At 41.9% G+C, this 20,200-nt stretch overlaps 1 protein-coding gene across 1 annotated transcript; it reads right to left on the reverse strand.

Annotated features, from left to right (window-relative positions):
- Positions 1-3,086: 3,086 nt before the first annotated feature.
- LOC129826575 (T-box transcription factor TBX3-like) lies at positions 3,087-7,362 on the reverse strand. Its single transcript, XM_055887472.1, has 7 exons — positions 6,825-7,362; positions 6,447-6,714; positions 6,113-6,259; positions 5,585-5,661; positions 5,077-5,198; positions 4,356-4,957; positions 3,087-4,194 (listed from the first exon to the last, which is right to left on the reverse strand). The coding sequence occupies exons 1-7, from the start codon at positions 7,199-7,201 to the stop codon at positions 3,814-3,816; spliced, it is 1,974 nt and encodes a 657-aa protein (XP_055743447.1). The 5' UTR covers positions 7,202-7,362; the 3' UTR covers positions 3,087-3,813.
- Positions 7,363-20,200: the final 12,838 nt, after the last annotated feature.

Consider the following 20,200-nt stretch of genomic DNA (forward strand, 5'->3'; position numbering starts at 1 on the left):
TGTTTTGCTGAAGTACGCCACCACTCTCTCCCCCTCTGGCCCCACCTGGGCCAGCACCCCACCCATGCCCACATTGTTCGCGTCTGTGTCCAGGATAAAGGGCAAGGTGAGGTCAGGGGGGGCGAGCACGGGGGCCTCGATCAGTGCAAGTTTGAGGGTGTGCAAGTTTGAGGGTGACGCCTCCTCACACTCCACTGTCCAAGTGAAAGCCTTGTCCTTCGGCAGCAGGCGGTTCAGGGGAGCAACGATGCTTGAGAAGCCCCGTACAAACCTCATGTAGTACGAGGCCAGGCCCAGGAAGCTCTTCAGCTGACGCTGGTCGGTGGGTGTGGGCCAGTCTCTGACAGCCCCTACCTTGTCCTCCATGGTGCTGATCCCCTCCTTCCCCACTCGGTGGCCCAAGAAGGACACCTCTCTCCTCATGAAGTGGCACTTCTCGGGGTGGAGCTTCAGACCTGCGGCAGCCACCCTCTCCAGCACACGCCGTAGCGCCCCCAGGGCTGACTGGAAGGAGCTGCCATGGGCCAGGATGTCATCAAGGTATACCAGACACTGCTGTCGGGGGATGCCATCCAGCACCCTGTCCATCAAACGCTCAAAAGTATCTGGAGCGTTGCACAGGCCAAAGCACAGGACCTTGAACTGCCAGTGTCCTCTGTTAGTGGAGAACGCAGTTTTGGCTCTGGCCTCTGGGGACAGGGGCACCTGCCAGTAGCCACTGCGGAGGTCTAGTGAGGAGAACCAGGAGGACCACCTAACCAGGTCCAGCAACTCATCGATACGTGGTTTGGGGTATGAGTCCTTCCTGGTTAACTCATTCAGCCGCCTGTAGTCCGCACAGAACCTCAGCTTGCCCCCCTTCTTCGGAACCATGACGACTGGCGCCGCCCAGGGGCTGTCTGAGGGCTCAATGAAGTCTGCCCGCTGCATCTCCAAAACAGCCTTGTCTGCCGCCTCCTGGCGTGCCAGCGGGATACGGCGGGGACGCATCTTCATGGGCCGAGCATCACCTGTGTCGATCTCATGCTGCACCAGATGAGTCTGACCCACCTCTTCCTCACTCAGCGCAAAGCTGTCTCTGAATTCAAACAGCAACTGCCACAACCGTTCCTGCTGCTCGGGGTCAAGACCAACACAGTTCCTCCCCCATATCTCCCTCACTGCAGACAGTGTCCTCTCCTCTCCCATCTGGGGTAGCTGGGCTGGGGGGGTGCGGCCGGGGCTCACAGAGGGCTGTGTTGTGGAGGTAGCTGGGGGAATGTAACACACCGCCGTAGGTGACAGGGGGGCTGGGGAAAAGTCACACACAGATGTGGGGGAGGGGGGGCAGCCATAAGTCTCTGCTGCTTTAACTGTTGGAGTAAAGGGTTTGTTGGGTTGAGTGAATGTGACATTAGGGGGGGCCATGGTGACTTCCGGCCCTCCCTGGAAGCTCAGTGTGCCCCTATTCGTAAACTCAATCCCACTTCTGACACCAATGTAATGACCTGACTAGATCATAAAGGAACAATTGTCCAGACAGAGGTTTGAGTTTACGAATTAACCCTACTTTACACAGGCTACTGTTTGTAGCCTACGCCAAATAAATGAAAGATAACCACAAGCCAACCATGACCTTCTCTTGTGAAGACCAGACATAAGAGAGAGAACAAAGGCTAAACCTGGTCTTAACTTCCAATGCTCCATCCCCCTGCCCAACCCCCCTCCACGCCACTCCGCCAACTGCCAGGATGCCCGGCATCAGAACATTCCAGGCATTCCCGTGATTGGCAGATAGCAGGTTGATTGGCATGTCGGACCCCGCGAATACTGGGTACTAGTAAGTACAACACAACCACCTACTAGCCTAACACATAACACGTCTGTGCCGGTCGCTACAAAACAAGTATCGAAAGTAAAAGTATAAATCATTTCAAATTCCTTATATTAAGCAAAGCAGGCGGCACCATGTTCTTATTTTAAAATGTACGCATAGCCAGGAGCACACTCCGACACTCAGACATTATTTACAAAAGATGCATTTGTGTTTCGTGAGTCCGCCAGACCATAGGCAGTAGGGATGACCACGTGTTCTCTTGATAAGCGAGTGAATTTCCAAATTATCCTGTTCTGCTCAGCGTTCAAACTGCAAGGAGTACTTTAGATTGTCAGGGAAAATGTATGGAGTAAAAAGTACAATATTTTCTTTAAGGATCTAGTGAAGTAAAAGTAAACGTCAAAAATATAAATAGTAAAGTAAAGTACAGATACCATAAAAAACTACTTAAGTAGTACTTTAAAGTATTTTTACCTAAGTACTTTACACCACTGGCACCCAGGGGGGGATTTTAACAATACAATGTAGCTATTAAACCAGAATAAAAAAATCATGTATGGTTCTTTAAAGAACCTTTTGAGATTGAGAACGGTTATTTATGAAGCCATTTTCCATAAATGTTCTATAAAGAACCATAAAAAGTGTCATAATCCCAAAAAGGGTTGTAACCTTTTGTTGGTAGTATATAGAACTTGAAGAAATGTTTTTTATAGCAGGGTTTCCCAAACTCGGTCCTGCCCACATTTAAATCAGCTGTGTAGTGCTAGGGTAGTGATGCAACCAGGGCCCCCCAGGATCGAGTTTGGGAAACCCTGCTTTTTAGCACCATACAGGTTCCATTTAGAACCTTATGAGCCCGGTTCTTTATAGATCTTCAATAAAAGGTTCCATATAGCAGCAAAAGGGTTCCGCTGTGGTTACAAGCCAAATTACCCGTATTTGGCACTATATATAACAATTTGTTTAAAGAGATAACGGAACGATATATCCAACAATATCATTTATCATCTAATGAAGAACAATAACTTAAAAATACATATCTTTGGAACAACATTTTTTTTTATAAGTATTCAAATGAAAGTAGCCAACATTGGGATAAACAAATTAAATAATTTTGCACAGTAGGTATCATTTTCAAGTGTTCAAAACGTACACAGTACGGATGTAGCCAATTAATGTATAACTTTTTTCGTTTTAAATAATATGAAACTTTTAAAACATAAAGTGCATAGATATGAACATCCATTCAAACACTTCCTCAATCATTAAAACATAAATAGACTGTTTAACGGAATACTTTTATTTCGTTTAACATTATTTTGTGGAGTTCATAAAACGCATTCAAGTGCAGTTATTCAAATGAACAAACACGCAAAGAGCTATAGGCCTATGTCTGATAAACCAATAATTGGTTGTAATAATTTATAGGTATACAATATTCTCCCTAAAAATATTGTGACAATGTTTTGGATCTACAAAAACATGTAATGGTTATTTTGACAATATTGTCTTCATAAAATATTGAAACTGCAAATTATATTGGTAATTGACACACCATTGACTTTTCAATGTTTAACAAGTCAGCAAAAATATTCCTCCATAAAAATGGGAATGAATAGAAGACGAATTTCTCCAATTTCTCAAAGACTTCTAAGCCGAAATAAATCATATTTACATTTGAAACTACACTCGTTCTTTGGTTGGAAAATATAGAGGTTCAAAACTGTTTCTATAGAAGTAATTGGCTGAGTGAAAACATTGGAGATTTATAGCAGATAAACTTTAGTGCCATCAACAAACAAATTACAGTAACAACACACAAGCGCAACCATATTCCACAGACGTAAACAATGTTATACATTCTGCATTATAATACTTTTTTAAATGCATTTTGGTTTGATATCAAACATTTCAATCTTCATTCGTATGCAATAAAGAAAAATCTCATAATTTTAATCAGTTTGTTAGATTTATGCCCTGGGAAGATAAGTCTCTGTCTAGGAGTCTATGCCACCGACCAACTGTTGCATACATTGAAGCTGATCCATGCCATCCTTGCTGGATACGCTTTTTGCCAGTGGCGCACAATAACCAAGTGGCAAGGAATCGATGTTGACCTCTGACGTAGGCCTACAGTTCAATCTGGCAGCAATCGGACTATTTCCAAAAATGTAACAATTCACGTCTCTATCAGTCATAAGATGAATTGATGTCAGTGGTGTCGAACAGTTGTCTGGTACGCTATTGGGAATGGAGTAGGGTCTGAACCGAGTACGAGGGCGCACTGGGGTCGATGCTGTGGTGGAGTGAGGAGCCGCTGCTGCCAAATAGGAGTAGGGGTAGGGGGAAATACCACCAATTGGCGAAACGGTGAGGCCCTGCGTGGGAAATGAAGAAAGAGCGGTTAGAGCAGGCAAAGTTTACTGTTATTTTCAAAATAAGGACTTAAATTAGCCTACTTAATTTACGTGCGTCATGGGCACACATATAAAGGCAGCCAATTGAGTATCGTTGCTGGATTAATAAATGACTGGCATACCTGTGATGCCATAGCATGCTGCTGAAAGTTCACGGGTAATCCTGACGTTCCTGACACTCTTTGTAAAGAAGATGCCAGGATACCAGCCGTGCCCATGGCGCACACTCCGCCAGATGACACAGCTGCCAGCCTGTGACCCATGGCTGCTACACTGGAGAAAGTTCTCCCCTGCATGTTGATATGGGCAGCGGGGTGTAGGAGACATTGTGCGACACCCAAGGGGTTGATGATATATCTTGTTAAATCCGGTGGATAAGAATAGCAGTGAAGAAAATTACTGCATTCTAGGCCTGTGATGTGAGCTCTTTGGTCCGTTTCCACGGTTAGAGGCTGGAATGACTCCGTTGCATTCGGCTCCTCTGCTCTAAAGCAACGTGTCCTACCGCCAGTTATGGCATTTATATGGTCCTGTTTTTGATTATCTGGGTCTGTTTCGGCGCCGAATGAGTCCGCTAAAGCCCTGTCCGTTTTGCAGTGCGCTGTGATAATATTTGGACCAGGTTTCAGTTTCTCTGTGGCAGTTGAGATTTTTCGCAAGTCTTGTCCAACGTAATGCCCATCCTTGCTTTCTTGACTGCTTTCGTTGGCACTTTTGCAAACATCTAACGTGATTATAAAAATACAATGTTGTTTGTAAACTGAGAACAAGTTGAGGCTAAACAATTCTTATAGTAAGAATTAAAGCAACATTTTTAGCTCTTCATTTCGTTATCATACAAACCGGTTGATTTTGAGTTTCCTGCGCTTTTCAGTGGAGCCTCATCCAAAGAGTCACAAGATATGTCATTGTCTTCTTGCATTTGCGTCTCATTGGACCTTTGTGTATTAATCCCCAGTTGTTTCCTACTCAAAAAAATAACATATTTCACTTTTGACAATTAAGAGTTTATAAAATTATTTATTTTCAGCCCAGTCAAAACTGTTCGCTGCTCTGGCACCCCAATGGTGGAACAAACTCCCTCACGACGCCAGGTCAGCGGAGTCAATCACCACCTTCCGGAGACACCTGAAACCCCACTTCTTTAAGGAATACCTAGGATAGGATAAAGTAATCCTTCTAACCCCCCCCCCTTAAAAGAGTTAGATGCACTATTGTAAAGTGGTTGTTCCACTAGATATCATAAGGTGAATGCACCAATTTGTAAGTCGCTCTGGATAAATCTGCTAAATGACTTAAATGTAAATGTAAATTATTTTAATTTACGTTTTGTCGGGGTTTTTTGTCTCACCTTTTTTCTCTTCTCCCATTGCCAGTGTCACGGAATCCTTTGGCGAAAGGATTGTTATCAATTTTCAGTTGTGTAATCTGAAAATATAGAAATGACTGTAATGTTTCTAAACATTAGACCAGTAATTTATCACATTTTAACACTAATAATTAGAGTCTCTTAGGCCAATTACAGGGATAGCTCAGGAATAGTTTCAAACAAAATATTTTTTTCACAAGAAGTTCGTAAAGGTTTTATAAGCTGTTAGTTAACCTTATTAAAATATTGCACATTTAGAACAATACATTTGACAACATAAAATCTACATTTCATTGCTTGCCAGATATTGAGCCTTGGGTAACTAATCCGCAATAGAGTAGGCTATTTAGCAATAAGTCAGTAATTAATTTAGGCCACAACATAAACTCTTTACAAACTCTTTATGGGTCATTTCTGTCATGCGTTTAATTTCCATTTTCCTGAGGTCTACCAATACGAAAAATATAATGTTATTCTGAAACTTGCTTTATAAAATTACGAAGGGCCTACCTTATCGTTTTGATATGCAGTTACAGCGATGAATTCTGTCTCAGAAAAGACATAGGTCATGAACGTGCTATATGGCAGTTGGAGGATTGCGTTGGCCCTCACAACGTGAAACCTAACCTGGTATTTGTGCATTGAGTTAAGAATCGTCTGCAATTGGAGACAAAATACATTTTAAAGAATACATTAGGCCTAGTCATCAACTGGAACTTTACGCAGTTCAATAAAAAATTGTATATTTCAGTTATATTGTAGCTAATGTAACAATACATTAAATGAGTCAAACTACACATGCAAATACTACATTATTAACACAAAACGCATATTTGGAACGTACAAACCCATGCTTGTCCAAGATGTTGTTTGTCAATTTTAGTTTGTGAAAATTGACCACTTTTGACATCCATTGCTCGCCAGAAGCGGGACTGTCTGGGTGTATGTACATCCTCTTTGGCATTTCAGGATCTGCCTTTCCTGACACCATCCAATGTGAGTTGTGAAACCTGTACCTGCACTCGTAGGCCGCCACAATATCCATCAGCAAAATATATTTTGCCATTTTGTTCAAGCCAGTACATCTGGCTTTGAACGCTGGAAACATGCGCCTGGAGTAAAGGGAACACACATCGATTTCAAATCATCCTACAGTCCTCTAAATTAAAAACGATCAACGTTATAATCTACATGGTTATTGATGATATGTCATAACATTTACCTTCCTGATTTTGTTATGACCATTTCAGTGCCGAATTTGTGGAATTGTGTCCAAAGGTCCCTCGCCTCCAAGTTAACCTTTGGATCATCCTCGGTGGCATTCTCTGTCCCCCCCGTTTTAGGAGGCCTGAGCTTGGCAGACTGGGTGGCAGCATGGTGTTCCAGCGAGGATAAGCGGAGGATCGTTTCGGCATTGCCTAGATCCCGCGTGGGGTGCCTTTGCGCAACAGGCAAGGGAAGAGACCTGTGGGAAGTTAGCGCAATGACAGGGAAAAACGGAGGTTGTCGGGCCAGCATTGTGTCGATGGTGATATCCGAAGCAGTGTTTGGTAAAAACGGTTGGAATGCCATACCCCCCTGTCCAACTGAATCTCTCATTCAAAAATAATTCTGCGTCTTTATTTCAAGTTGTTTCAAGGTATAGGACAACCGATGTCTTCCTTCGTTTCTTAAATACACACGTTTGATATTTGGGCGAGGCTATATCTAGTCTGTGACATTTTTCTCAAGTTTATTTCAAGCTGGTATTTCGTTGCCATTTCATCGTAATGAAATGTAAAAGTTACTATTATCAGAATAAAAACTAGCATAGGTCTAGCCCTATAGCCAACTATTTCGAATTTCAGTGCAGCCAATTTTATTTGTCACGTTTGTGTAGAAATTAAATCCGGAGAAATGTTACCGGTTGATTGCATTTCATAATTGACTATCTCCATCTTTCATTGCAATAAATTCTCTTCTATTCTTATTCACGAGTTCTATTACCAGAAAAAAACTGATAGAGGCAATATCCCATCAAAGACCCGCGTGCGCCTGGCTCATGGTCTTCCTTCCGAACTATGCGAATATGTTGCACCGTCCGAGCAAGAGTTTATTGGCTCTTTGACACCTTGGACCAATCGTATATTCCATTATGGGTGTGTTTTTACGGGTCAGGTGACGAGTTCACTAAGCAGTATTGTAACCTGGGGTGTTGGGTCGACATGCGATCCTGTCTCTGCCACCTCACTGGTGATCAAAAGACAACTTTGCAAGAGCCAATAAATCGGACGGAGTGTTAGTGCGCAATCAAGAATTTAGTGCGCATAATTGCAGCAAGGAGCTGTCCACGTGCGTGTGGTGCTGAAATCCACATCTCAGCAATAATTTGACTGAGTAGGCTTATTGTCTGATCCACATTGCCTTGCTGAGATGAAAAACAACATAGGCTACATCTAAGAAAATCAGTGATTGGGGCGGCAGGAAGCTAGGTGGTTTTAAGAGCGTTGGACCGATATGTCGCTGGATTGACTCTACGAGCCGACTAGGTGAAACATCTGTCGATGTGCCCTTGAGCAAGGCACTTAACCCGAATTTCTCCTGTAAGTCACTCTGGATAGGTGCGTCTGCTAAATTAATAAAACTTATTATAATAAAAGGTAAATGTGCTGTGCAAACATAGTAGACAGTAGCATACAGTATGTTTCCAGATTATCAGCTAAAATGCTGGAGAATGTCTGATTATTAACGTGTTTAGGTATTTAGGCTAATCCATTAACTATAAGCATGACTTTCGTTTTGAATGATTAGAACCATAAAGATATTTCATAATGAAAGTTTAGGGCATACTTGACAACTATTATCCACTATAGGCTAATTTTTAAGAATTAATTCTACAGGATTGGCAATTGATCAAAATGCCTGGCTACAATTCAAAACCAGTCTCATCATCAAGTAGCCTATGTTTATTTATTTCTCAAATCAAATGTTCAGACAGTGATCATTTTAACAAATATGTCTGATGGCCAGACAACTCTTATTTCAAAGTCAATAACTCTGTCTACCTCGTCTTCTGTTGTCTCTTTTTTAAAGTGTTTCAATAGACATTTTTCATTTTATAGACCAAGACCACATTTAACTGCTGCACAATCAAGGAAATACCAGTGACCATCCTAAATGCTGGCATTCCTATTAAAACACATTCCCTTGTGCTTCAATCTTCCCACACCATTCCTGTGCCCCATGGTTTCCTGGACCCACACTGTGACAGCCTTGTGATATGAGAACCGTGCTGCATGGGGACAGTCTGCAGCCAGAGCCTCTGCTCTGCACAGCTAGAAGGTCTGCCAGCGATTGTCCAGGCTGGATTAGTCTCTGGATTTAGTTACAGAGCTTTTTATTGCTCAATGGTCCATGGCAGGCTAGGAACGTACCAGTGAAACCCTTCGGTGAGTGAGAGCGGCAGGTTCATGACACAACGTCTCAGACAGGCGTTAAACCTCCAGTGTCATTAGTTTGATTTCACCAAGGCTGGCTATGTCAATTTCCTTTCTGCAATTTTGTGTGAATTGATACAAGGCATAATGCTTATGCTACTACGCTATAGATTGCTTTCATCTTTAAAATGCAAGTAAGGCAGTCACTGTATACAGCACAGTGCTGTAGAGCTGACACAGTGATCCAGTGAACAAAACCAAGGGATCACTATGGCAACCCAACTGATGTATGACCATTCTGATACCCAGGGGCTTGCTGTGAATTCAGGAGATACAACAACATGTGACCTATGATAAAATCCTGAGCTAGGCATGTGTCTAATTCTGGGGTTACACTAGATATGTAGCAGCGCCGGAACTGATGATGACTCAATCTTTTTCTGGCAGGAGAGGAAGGGGAAAACCCTGCCTGTCCATCAGCAAACTTCAAAGGCTCAGTGAGTAATCTGAAACAGGCCAGAGAATGAGAGCAAACAAGACGCCTGGCTGTTATTTGTAGGCTTGGCCACAAGCTGCGTGTGAAACCTGTCACAGGATAAACCGCAGAGTTCTATTGGGTCACTGCCCAGCGACATCCTCTCCCCGCAAAACGTCTACATTATGCCCCTGTTAGGACATGAGGGACATAAGGAGTCCAGACTCTGGGACACCACTTGCCGAGGGGTGCTTGGGGAAGCACTTGCCCAGAAATAGATTTTAGCCTTGTTGTCACCCAACACTAACTATCATCAACACAGACTAAACTGGTATCACTGTATAGTGGAAACAGTGTACACATGCTATACAGTCTCAGGGAGTATCCAAAATGGAGACACCCCTACCCCTGGTTCAAACCGTGCCAACCAGTTTTTTGTTGTCAGGGCCCAATTCATCTCTCATGGACAGATCTACGTAAATATAACTGGTACCGAAGAATCTGTCAGGAAGGAATGGGATGCGTGGGAGTTACTCTTGAGTCATTTAGCAGATGCTCTTATCCAGAACGACTTACAGTTGGGATAACGAGCAGCAGTAGTTCTGGTGTTTGGGTTTCTCTTCACTGGTTATCTGGACAAATCATAATTTCGCAGATGTTAATATCTTTCAAATTTCGGAAAGGGAGGGGACATTCGGCCCGTAACTTTCAAAGAGATTGGGTGGAGCTCCTCATTCTGGTTCCACTACTAGTTCTATCATCTCTTTATCTCTTCTCATGTATGGGCACAGAACTTAATCCAGCAGCTGACCAATTACATGATACTGTAGTTGTGGATTAACTGAGATTAGGGCCCAATGTACCATCCTCTACTGGAGGTTCCCTGACCTCTTGGGCACTGGGAGCATGAAGAGCATCCTTATCACTGTTCAAATAACAGGAAGCAAAGATGTTATGGTGACAGGCATCGTCCCTCTCCTATGCACCAAAGTGACTTCAACATTTATCTGATATCTTAGTGTTATAGAGTGAGCTTGTCAGAGGAGTGGGTTGGTTATTAGGTGACACACCACAGCACATTCAAAGTCTGGACAAATAGTACCACAGTCTACACTGGAATTGATGGTGTGCGGATTCAGAATTGCATTCTGTACAATGCAAATCAATAATTTTGCCAAATAATTTTATTAACTTATTGTTCAGGCAGGAATACATTTCCTTGGCAGATATTAAAGGTCCAATGCAGCCGTTTTTATCAAATAATTTCTGGGTAACAATTAAGGACATTACTGTGATTTTCTTTTTTTTTTAAATGGTCAAAAATGTTTAAAAAATCACTTCTAGTAAAAAGCAATTTCTCAAGTAAAATTCTTGATAGGACTGTCAGAGAGTTGTCTGAGTGTGGAGGGGAAAACTGAAAACTAACTGTTATTGACAGAGCGGTTTGGAAATCTCTTTCTTATTGGTCTATTAACTCATTTACCACCTGGTGATGTTACCAGGCAGGCCAAAACTACATCTCACCAAAACAGGCTGAAATTACAGGCAGCCTTTTTAATCAGCTCTTACACTAAAAGGTCATTACTTATCATAATTTTCACAATTTCACATTATTATTCCAACCTCATAGTGTGGAAAAATACACTCAGAGGTCAGTTTATTAGGTACACTACCCGTTCACAAAAATGTCTCGATCCTAAGGACAGTGAGTCACTTGGCCATGGCTTGCTATATAAAGCAGGATGACAGGCATCGAGGCCTTCAGTTACTGTTAGATTGAATGTTAGAATGGGCAAAACGAGTGACTTAATCGACTTTGAGCATGGTATGATCGTTGGTGACAGGTGTGCCGGATCCAGTATCTCAGAAACAACCGCCCTCCTGGGCTTTTCACCCACGACAGTGTCTAGGGTGTACAGAGAATGGTGCAACAAACAAAAAAAACTCCAGTCAGTGGCAGTTCTGTGGGTGAAAATGCTTGTTGATGAGAGAAGTCGAAGGTGATTGGCAAGAATCGTGCAAGCTAACAGGAGGGCCACAGACAGGCAAATAACGGTGCAATACAACAGTGGTGTGCAGAATGGCATCTCGGAACGCACAACTCGTCGCCCTTCTCACTGATGGGCTATTGCAGCAGACGACCACACCAGGTTCCTCTCCTATTAGCTAAAAACAAGAAGCAGCATCTCCAGTGGGCACGCGATCACCAACACTGGACAATCGAGGAGTGGATAAACATTGCCTGGTCCGACAAATCCCGGTTCCTGTTGCGTCATGCAGATGGCAGAGTCAGGATTTGGAGTAAGCAGCATGAGTCCATGGCACGATCCTGACTGGTATCAACGGTACAGGCTGGTGGCGGTGGTGTAATGGTGTGGGGAATGTTTTCCTGCCACACGTTAAGTCCCTTGATACCAATTTAACAATGTTTCCATGCCCCAAATAATTCAGGCTGTTCTGGAGGCAAAGGGGGGTCCGACCTGGTACTAGATGGGTGTACCTAATAAACTGGCCACGATTGTATATAAAACACAGAAAAATCTCGTTTTCGACTGCACTGGGCCTTTAACAATTTATAATTATAAACAACTCTGATCAATGTCTTCTGTAGCACTAATATAGCCATGTCCTCTAGCCTAACCTGGCCATGGAATTACAGGTCACAGCCAGGGCCAGGGTCACTGGAAGCTCTCCAAACCACTGTGCCCATCCTGTCTCCCTAACACCTCTGATGTTTGGACAGTTGAACGTTGATGAATGGTCTAACAGTAGCAGGTCAGTGTGACTGCACATATTTGGACTTTGGAGGTACAAGAAATGTGGTTAAACAGAGGAGAAGAGGTGCTAAAGGAGAGAGTCCCGAGTAACGTACCAAATGGCACCCTATTCCCTATGGGCCCTGGTCAAAAGTAGTGCATCAAATCAAATGTTATTATTATGTAGGGAATAGGGTGCTATTTGGGATGACGCCCTGGGGTACATAGGTATCAAATGCACAGCAGCCGAGTGGTGAGGTGATGGGGAGACTGTATGGAGACCAATGTGAAGGGAGTGGTTATATAAGGGTCTGGTGATCAGACCTTTCTTATTTTGTACATTATTTATGGCCTCATGGTCAGATAATCTTGTGGGCAGATTCTGCGTGTAAACCGAGAGAATCTGCCAGGACTGAAGGGATGCGTGAGGTCCGAGCAGCATTAGTTCAATTCTAGATTTTTTTTGTCATTGTTTATTTGGATGTATCAGGTTTGGGACTAAGGTGGTGCTTAAACTGTTTTGCTTTGAGTGCTTTGTGTGTGTGCCCACACGGAGACAATCTGGCTTGGGACGCACAAATATCATACCCCCCCCAAAATGCTAACCCCCCATGTCATTGTAATGGTGTGAAGTTAGCATGTCTTGGGGGTATGATATTTGTACGCCTGTAACTTTCTCACTCATCATTAATCACGATTCTTTCAGGCATATCTGTAACCATGGTAGCATCCACATGAATGTAGAAGTGTTTAGAAACATATTATATTCTTATTTACAATAAAAGGGACTCCAAAATGACACAATACATTATTGACCATACATTTTTATTGGAAACAAAATAATCTGAAACACAAGCAAAACAAACAGCAAATGCATCCAACAAGTTTGTAGAGTCACAAGCTTGATGTAGTCATTGCGTGCTAGGAGTATTGGACCAAATACTAAATGTTTGACTACTTTAATACACGTGAATTTGTGCCAATACGTTTGTTCCCCTTAAATGGGGGACTATGTTCAAAAAGTGGTGTAATTTCTAAACGGTTCACGCGATATGGATAAAAATACCCTCAAATTAAAGCTGATAGTCTGCACTTTAACCTCATAGTTACTGTATTATTTCAAATACAACGTGCCGGAGTATAGAGCCAAAGCAACAACAAAATTGTCACTGTCCCAATACTTTTGGAGCTCACTGTATGTAGCTATGGCCTTGAACAGGCGATACCACTATTATCTGTTTTCAACAGAATCAACATCAAAAGCTAAAAAGCTATTATCACTAAAGCATTATTAAATAAAGTGAAACATTATGTTTCAACAAAGCATTGGAAATTGAACTTTTAGCGTGGCTGCCTGTCACCATTCTCTGTGGACGACTGGCACAGATAGACTGGGGGTGGTGTCCCAAATGGCACCCTATTCCCTATGTAGTGCACTACTTTTGACTAGGGCCCATAGGGTCCTTGTCACACCCTATTTGGACTGTTGATGTTCACAGTTTCTCTAGGATCAATAGGTCTCATAAACATCGAGGCAAACCTCTATAGGGCTTGAGTCCCGCTTCGGGTTATTTATAGGGCTTGAGTCCCGCTTCGGGTTATTTATAGGGCTTGACCATTTGGTTATTTGTTCATGTTTATTCGTTTGAGGATGTAGTTTGAAATTCATAGCTGATATAGGATCCTACTGGTTCCCTGATACACTGGGGGAAATAGTTTTGTACATGAAATGAATATGTCATCATAGTTCTGAGACTCAATGAGCCTCCTATTAGACTCCTATTAGACTGAACAAATATAAAAGCAACATGCAACAATTTCAATGATTTTACTGAGTTACAGTTCATATAAGGAAATCAGTCAATTGAAATACATTTGTCAATGGATTTCACATGACTGGGAAGGTGCGCAGCCCTGGGTGGGCCTGGGAGGGCATAGTCCCACCCACTGGGAGCCATGCCCAGCCATTCATAATGAGGTTTTATCCACAAAAGGGCTTTATTACAGACAAATACTCCTAAGTTTCATCAGCTGTTCTGGTGGCTGGTCTCAGACAATCAAACAGGTGAAGAAGCCGGATGTAGAGGTCCTGGCTGGAGTGGTTACATGTGGTCCGCGGGTTGTGTGGCCTGTGTGGCCTGGAGGTGGCTTATGGTAGAGAAATGAACATTCAATTCTCTGGCAACAGCTCTGGTGGACATTCCTGCAGCTCCTTCAAAATTTGAGACATCTGTGGCATTGTGTTGTGTGACAAAACGGCGCATTTTAGAGTGGCCTTTTATTGTCCCCAGCACAAGGTGCAACTGTGTAATGATCATACTGTTTAATCAGCTTCTTGATATGCCACACCTGTCAGGTGGATGGATTATCTTGGCAAAGGAGAAATGCTCACTAACAATGATGTAAACAAATTTGTGCATACAATTTGAGAGAAATTTGCTATTTTTGTGAATGGAAAATTTCTAGGATCTTTTATTTCAGCTCATGAAACATGGGACCAACACTTTACATGTTAATATTTTTGTTTAGTATAATTAGACTATCCTGACCCTATCCTGACCCATGGGGCATCTGAGTTTCTGTCATACTGTCCTGCCTTCTGAGATGGATAGCTGGCCTCCTGGGATTGGGTATATTGTAAAAGTAACACACAAAACAGCACATTAAAAGTACTGTATTGACATTTCTGTGCAGAAAATGGGGCTACTCTTCAAGATTAGCAAGGGACTGCCAGACTCAGTAAACTGTGATTGGAAGTCCTGCAGTTTCAGCACCTTTATAGAATTGAACGTCAGTCCAGATAATCAATGTAGAGAAAGGTAAATGAAGAAGAATAAAATGAAGAATAGGCTACGTTATGCATTTATCTTCCTTTGCGCTGTATCCCTCAGGCCTTTTGTAATAGATGGCGCTGCCACAGGTCTGTGCCTTGGAGATGGTATGGAGGTATCTGCTGTAATAAATGATGTCAGTGACAGGGAGGTGCTTGCACATCACACATAAGACTGAAACATCTGAAGTAAACACTTAAATTTTTTTAAGACTCCAACTCTCTCAACTTACAGCATTAGCAAAGTTTTTAACAGTTTGAAATAACTTCCTCAAATCATAGTTTGATGTTTTTCTCCCTAATAATTATCTATGTCAATATGGCGTTGTGTTTAGCTGGAGCTGTTACCACGAAGAGTATGGTGTTGTCCTGTCCTGTCTGGGAGAATATGAGAAAGGCGCCTCCATTCACCAGGCTACTCAATTCAGCCCCCCCCCCCCCCCCCCAACACACACACGTGCAGCACATACACATACAGAGGTTTCCGGTTGAACGATGTAGTAAGAAGATACACACACACACAAACACACACATTCTACAGTTCCCTAGAGGAGGTCGCTTGAAGGCAAACTCATCAATACTCAGACGAGGAGACTATTTCACAGGTACAGCTCCCTTTAACTGCAAGCCCTCAATCTGTCAGCCACCTCTCAATAAGCTAATAGTTCTAATGTGTGAAAATGTATTTCTATGGACCTGCTACCGCCTCCTTCTTCAACCCTTTTTCATTCACTTTCCTCTTCCACTCAGCTTCAAAGGATTTATAGCCTTGTTGTTATTGAAATGGATTCTTCCCAATAATAAAACCTTTGGTTTGTGTAAAGTTTGTGGTCCAAGTGTATTTGCTGAATAGTGATTTTCATCCACAAGCCTTGGCGAATACATTTTAGATGTGAAAGGTGGATATAAAGATATACTGTGCAGCCTTTGAGTTCAGTAGACAGGGCTACTCTCAGCACAAGAGGCTCATCATTTGTCTTAAGAATTAAAGCTTAGCCTTAATTAACACTGCTTTGGTGATCAGCCCAAGTGTCTTAAGAGTACTGCACACTGGCAACCATTATATCCCGAGTAAATTCTGTTGTGCTTTAAAGCAAAAATAAGATTTTGTTGGATAGTGAACTCCCAGTAAATGGAAACCACTTTATATACTTAATGAATAACAGAGGAATGAGCAGCTTTGGCAAGATGTAAGTGGTTGCTGTTGACAACCCCTGTGGATTTAACCTAAAACTCAGTCGGTAGTTTGTGACCTTATCCTTTAGCTCAAAAGGAAAACTGTACAATGAGGCTTAGTCAGTTTATTGATGACCATTTTCCTTCCTGTGTGGGGGGGAGTGGATGAAAATATTTTAAAAGTATTAAATGAACATAGGCTAATTTGTTAAAGGTGATTTGTAACAACAAAAAATTATATATACATGTACATATATATATATATATAAACACACTACCGTTCAAAAGTTTGGGGTCACTTAGCAATGTCCTTGTTTTTAAAGAAAAGCACATTTTTTGGTCCATTAAAATAACATCAAATTGATCAGAAATACAGTGTAGACATTGTTAATGTTTTAAATGACTATTGTGGCTGGAAATGGCCAGAAACAAAGACCTTTCTTCTGAAACTCGTCAGTTTAATCTTTCTCTGAGAAATGAAGGCTATTCCATGCGAGAAATTGTCAAGAAACTGAAGATCTCGTCCAACGCTGTGCATTACTCCCTTCACAGAACAGTGCAAGCTGGCTCTAACCAGAATAGAAAGAGGAGTGGGAGGCCCAGGTGCACAACTGAGCAAGAGGACAAGTACATTAGAGTATCTAGTTTGAGAAACAGATGCCTCACAAGTCCTCAACTGGCAGCTTCATTAAATAGTTCCCGCAAAACACCCGTCTCAACGTCAACCGTGAAGAGATGCTGATGCTCCAGATGCTCAACTAGTCTAAAGAAGGCTTTATTGCTGTTTTATTGCTTCTTTAAATCAGCATAATAGCTGTGCTAACCTAATTGCAAAAGGGTTTTCTAATGATCAATTAGCCTTTTAAAATGATAAACTTCGATTAGCTAACACAACGTGCCATTGGAACACAGGAGTGATGGTTGCTGTGTCACACCCTGATCTTGTTCACCTGTCCTTGTGATTCTCTCCACCCCCTCCAGGTGTCACTTATTATCCCCGGTGTATATATCCCTGTGTTTCTTGTCTCTCTGTGCCAGTTCGTCTTGTTTGTCAAGTCAACCAGCATTTTTCCTTGCTCCTATTTTTCCCAGTCTCTGTTTGTTCTAGTCCTCCTGGTTTCTACCCTTGCCTGTACTGACTCCGAACCCGCATGCCTGACCACTCTGCCTTTTCTGACTACCAGCCTGCCTATCCCCCTGTACTGTTTTTGGACTCGGATCTGGTTTCTGACCCCTGCCTGGCCTGACCTCGAGACTGCCTGTCCTCTGACCTGGTTTATGAACTCTCGCCTGTCCCTGACCTACCTTTGCCTACTCCCTTTGTTATAATAAATATCAGAGCTCTACCATCTGCCTCCTGTGTCTGCATTTGGGTCTCGCCTTGTGCCCTTATATGCTGATAATGGGCCTCTGTACGCCTATGTAGATATTCCATTAAAAATCTGCCGTTTCCAGCTACAATAGTCATCTACAACATTAACAATGTCTACACTGTATTTCTGGTCTATTTGATGTGATTTTAATGTACAAATAAATGAGCTTTTCTTTCAAAAACAAGGAAATGTATTAGTAACCCCAAACTTTTGAATGGTACACACACACGCACACGCACACACACACACACACACACACACACACACACACACACACACACACACACACACACACACACACACACACACACACACACACACACACACACACACACACACACACACACATAATCCTCAAAGGCTGCCCTCAGCATTTGTCCTCCCAACGTCCTCTTGAGGAGATTGGCCACTCGAAAATAAAAAAATCTCCAAATCCCTCCATCAGGCCTTTTAATTAGGGGTAGGTAAGTAGGCAGAGTAGATACGTGCTTTGTTCTTGTTACTGACATATCCTGTCGTGGAAATTCACCACAATGTCATGGAAAATACTACCAGGGAGACTTAGTCAATCTTAAATGAAACATCCTTTATTATCAGCATGCTGGAGAGGTTCCAACCAACTCAATGCACCATAGTACACATGTCAATCAGGAGCTCTCCTGGGGCAGTCCCAGCAGTTGTCTTATTTACGGCTATACACAGACAAGTTATATTTGCATGATTAAGCGTAATTAATTCATAAATAGCATTTTGTTTCATTCATGTGACCGACCAATACTGGTTCATAACATGTGACAGACCAATACGATGCTTGTTCTCTCTAAGCTGAGACCTTGAAACTAAGATATATTTTGTTCTCAAAACAAAGGTCTGGGCGTACTGCCAAATTGCAGCTACTGATAGTGAGGATTTTTTCAGTCAGTCACTTGCATGAACACAGAAAACGGTTATTAGAAAAGCACAGAGATTAAAAATGCCCAGCACAATCTTTATTTTGCATTACCTCTGAATGAAAGAGGCCACTCTCTCCACACCTTGGTCCCTCTTCCCTAACATTCTCAGAGTTTGACATTCTCTTGGGATATATAACGTTGATCCTTCTCTGAAAAAGAAGACCCTCAAGGTACTGCGTTTCATCAATGTAGCAGGAAGTAAAAGAGTCATTATTGAATTGCAGTGGTAAATGCTGTCCCTTGACTTTGGCGCCATGTAAAAACACTTTCAAATGCCAAAAACATGACACATTATACATTTTCCATTTTATTTACCTGTTATTTAATAAGAAAACATATGTAAGTCCTTTATACTGCAAAACATCTATTTGTATGCGTTGTGGACACTATAAAATTGGTTTTCCCACTGGTGATGTGTAGAGACTTAGAGATAACTATCTATTATTTTGAAAGCAAGACAGTGAACAGAAATATGCCATATATTGTATAGATCAATAAAAACAAAGAAGGCTATTAAAATAAAATAAAACGTACTAGTATATGTATCCCTCAGTTTTATGTCATTTGTGTTACCATTTTGAAAATCACTGATTACTAAGATATACACAATGGGAGATGTATTTGAGGGTGGTGCACAGTGCTCACTCAGATGGTCTTTAGCAAAATGAAAGTGTTTCAATCCCCTGCCCCACACACACAACTACTCAATACAGTGCCCACACAAAATCCTTAGTGCCATGCCGGTTTTAAACCAAGGATAACTAACTCTTTCTTTTATTATTGTCCTTTAATGGAAAGTTTGACACGTTTTTTTTCTTGGCTATGATAATGCTGAAATTCAAGTGACCTTGGTCTTGTTTTGGTTCTGGAGAGTGTCTTGAAAATTCAATGACACAGATGTACAAGAACGTAACACCGCACCCTCTAAACCTGATGGATAATTTCCCATCCATTACCATTTCAGGTTACAAATGATGGAAGGACTTTAAAATATACTGAATGCTATGTTCATGGTTCAGTGTGTCTGCGTTGTTGAATAGCTCACTGAATGAAGAGCATCTCATTTGAATTGATTTCGGGAAATTTGAGGAACTGTATACAACTGTAACTGTAATTTTTATAAAGAGATAAATCATAACATGTAACACTGTGTATTCTTTCTTTGAAAATAAGGAAAACATCTCATTCCAGCTCATTCTCTCGTGGCAGATGATTGCCTATGGTTGTTTCAATATACCATATTGAATACTAAGTTGTTACCGGTAAACACCATGCAGACCAATGAGTATACTATGACGGATTTAGTGTTTCCCAATAGTTTATAAGGTCACTGTGACTGTGAAATATTGACTTATGTGCCTGGATAACAAATCCCTAATAGAGGATAGTTTGGAAATTATAGTTTCAATTAAGACGATGTGCTTTCCTTATTGTCAGCACAAACAGCTATAAGGAATAAGAAGCACATGAAAGGCTATCCGACACTATGGGTGCATCCAAAATGGCACCATTTTCCTTATATAGAGCAGTACTTTTGACTAAGTAGTGCACTATAGAGATTTCGGAGCCATTTGGGATGGACACTATCTGTTGTCCTAGAGACGGGCCTGACAATATTT

Source organism: Salvelinus fontinalis, chromosome 28, assembly GCF_029448725.1.
Source record: "Salvelinus fontinalis isolate EN_2023a chromosome 28, ASM2944872v1, whole genome shotgun sequence".
In the NCBI taxonomy this organism is placed as follows: Eukaryota; Metazoa; Chordata; class Actinopteri; order Salmoniformes; family Salmonidae; genus Salvelinus; species Salvelinus fontinalis.

Coding starts and splice junctions, on each gene's coding strand:
- LOC129826575 (XM_055887472.1), bottom strand. CDS start 7,201: ATGAGAGATTCAGTTGGACAGGGGGGTATGGCATTCCAACCGTTTTTA. Junction 6,715..6,824: donor GTCATAACAAAATCAGGAAG/GTAAATGTTATG, acceptor CCTTTACTCCAG/GCGCATGTTTCCAGCGTTCA. Junction 6,260..6,446: donor TCTTGGACAAGCATGGGTTT/GTACGTTCCAAA, acceptor CTCCAATTGCAG/ACGATTCTTAACTCAATGCA.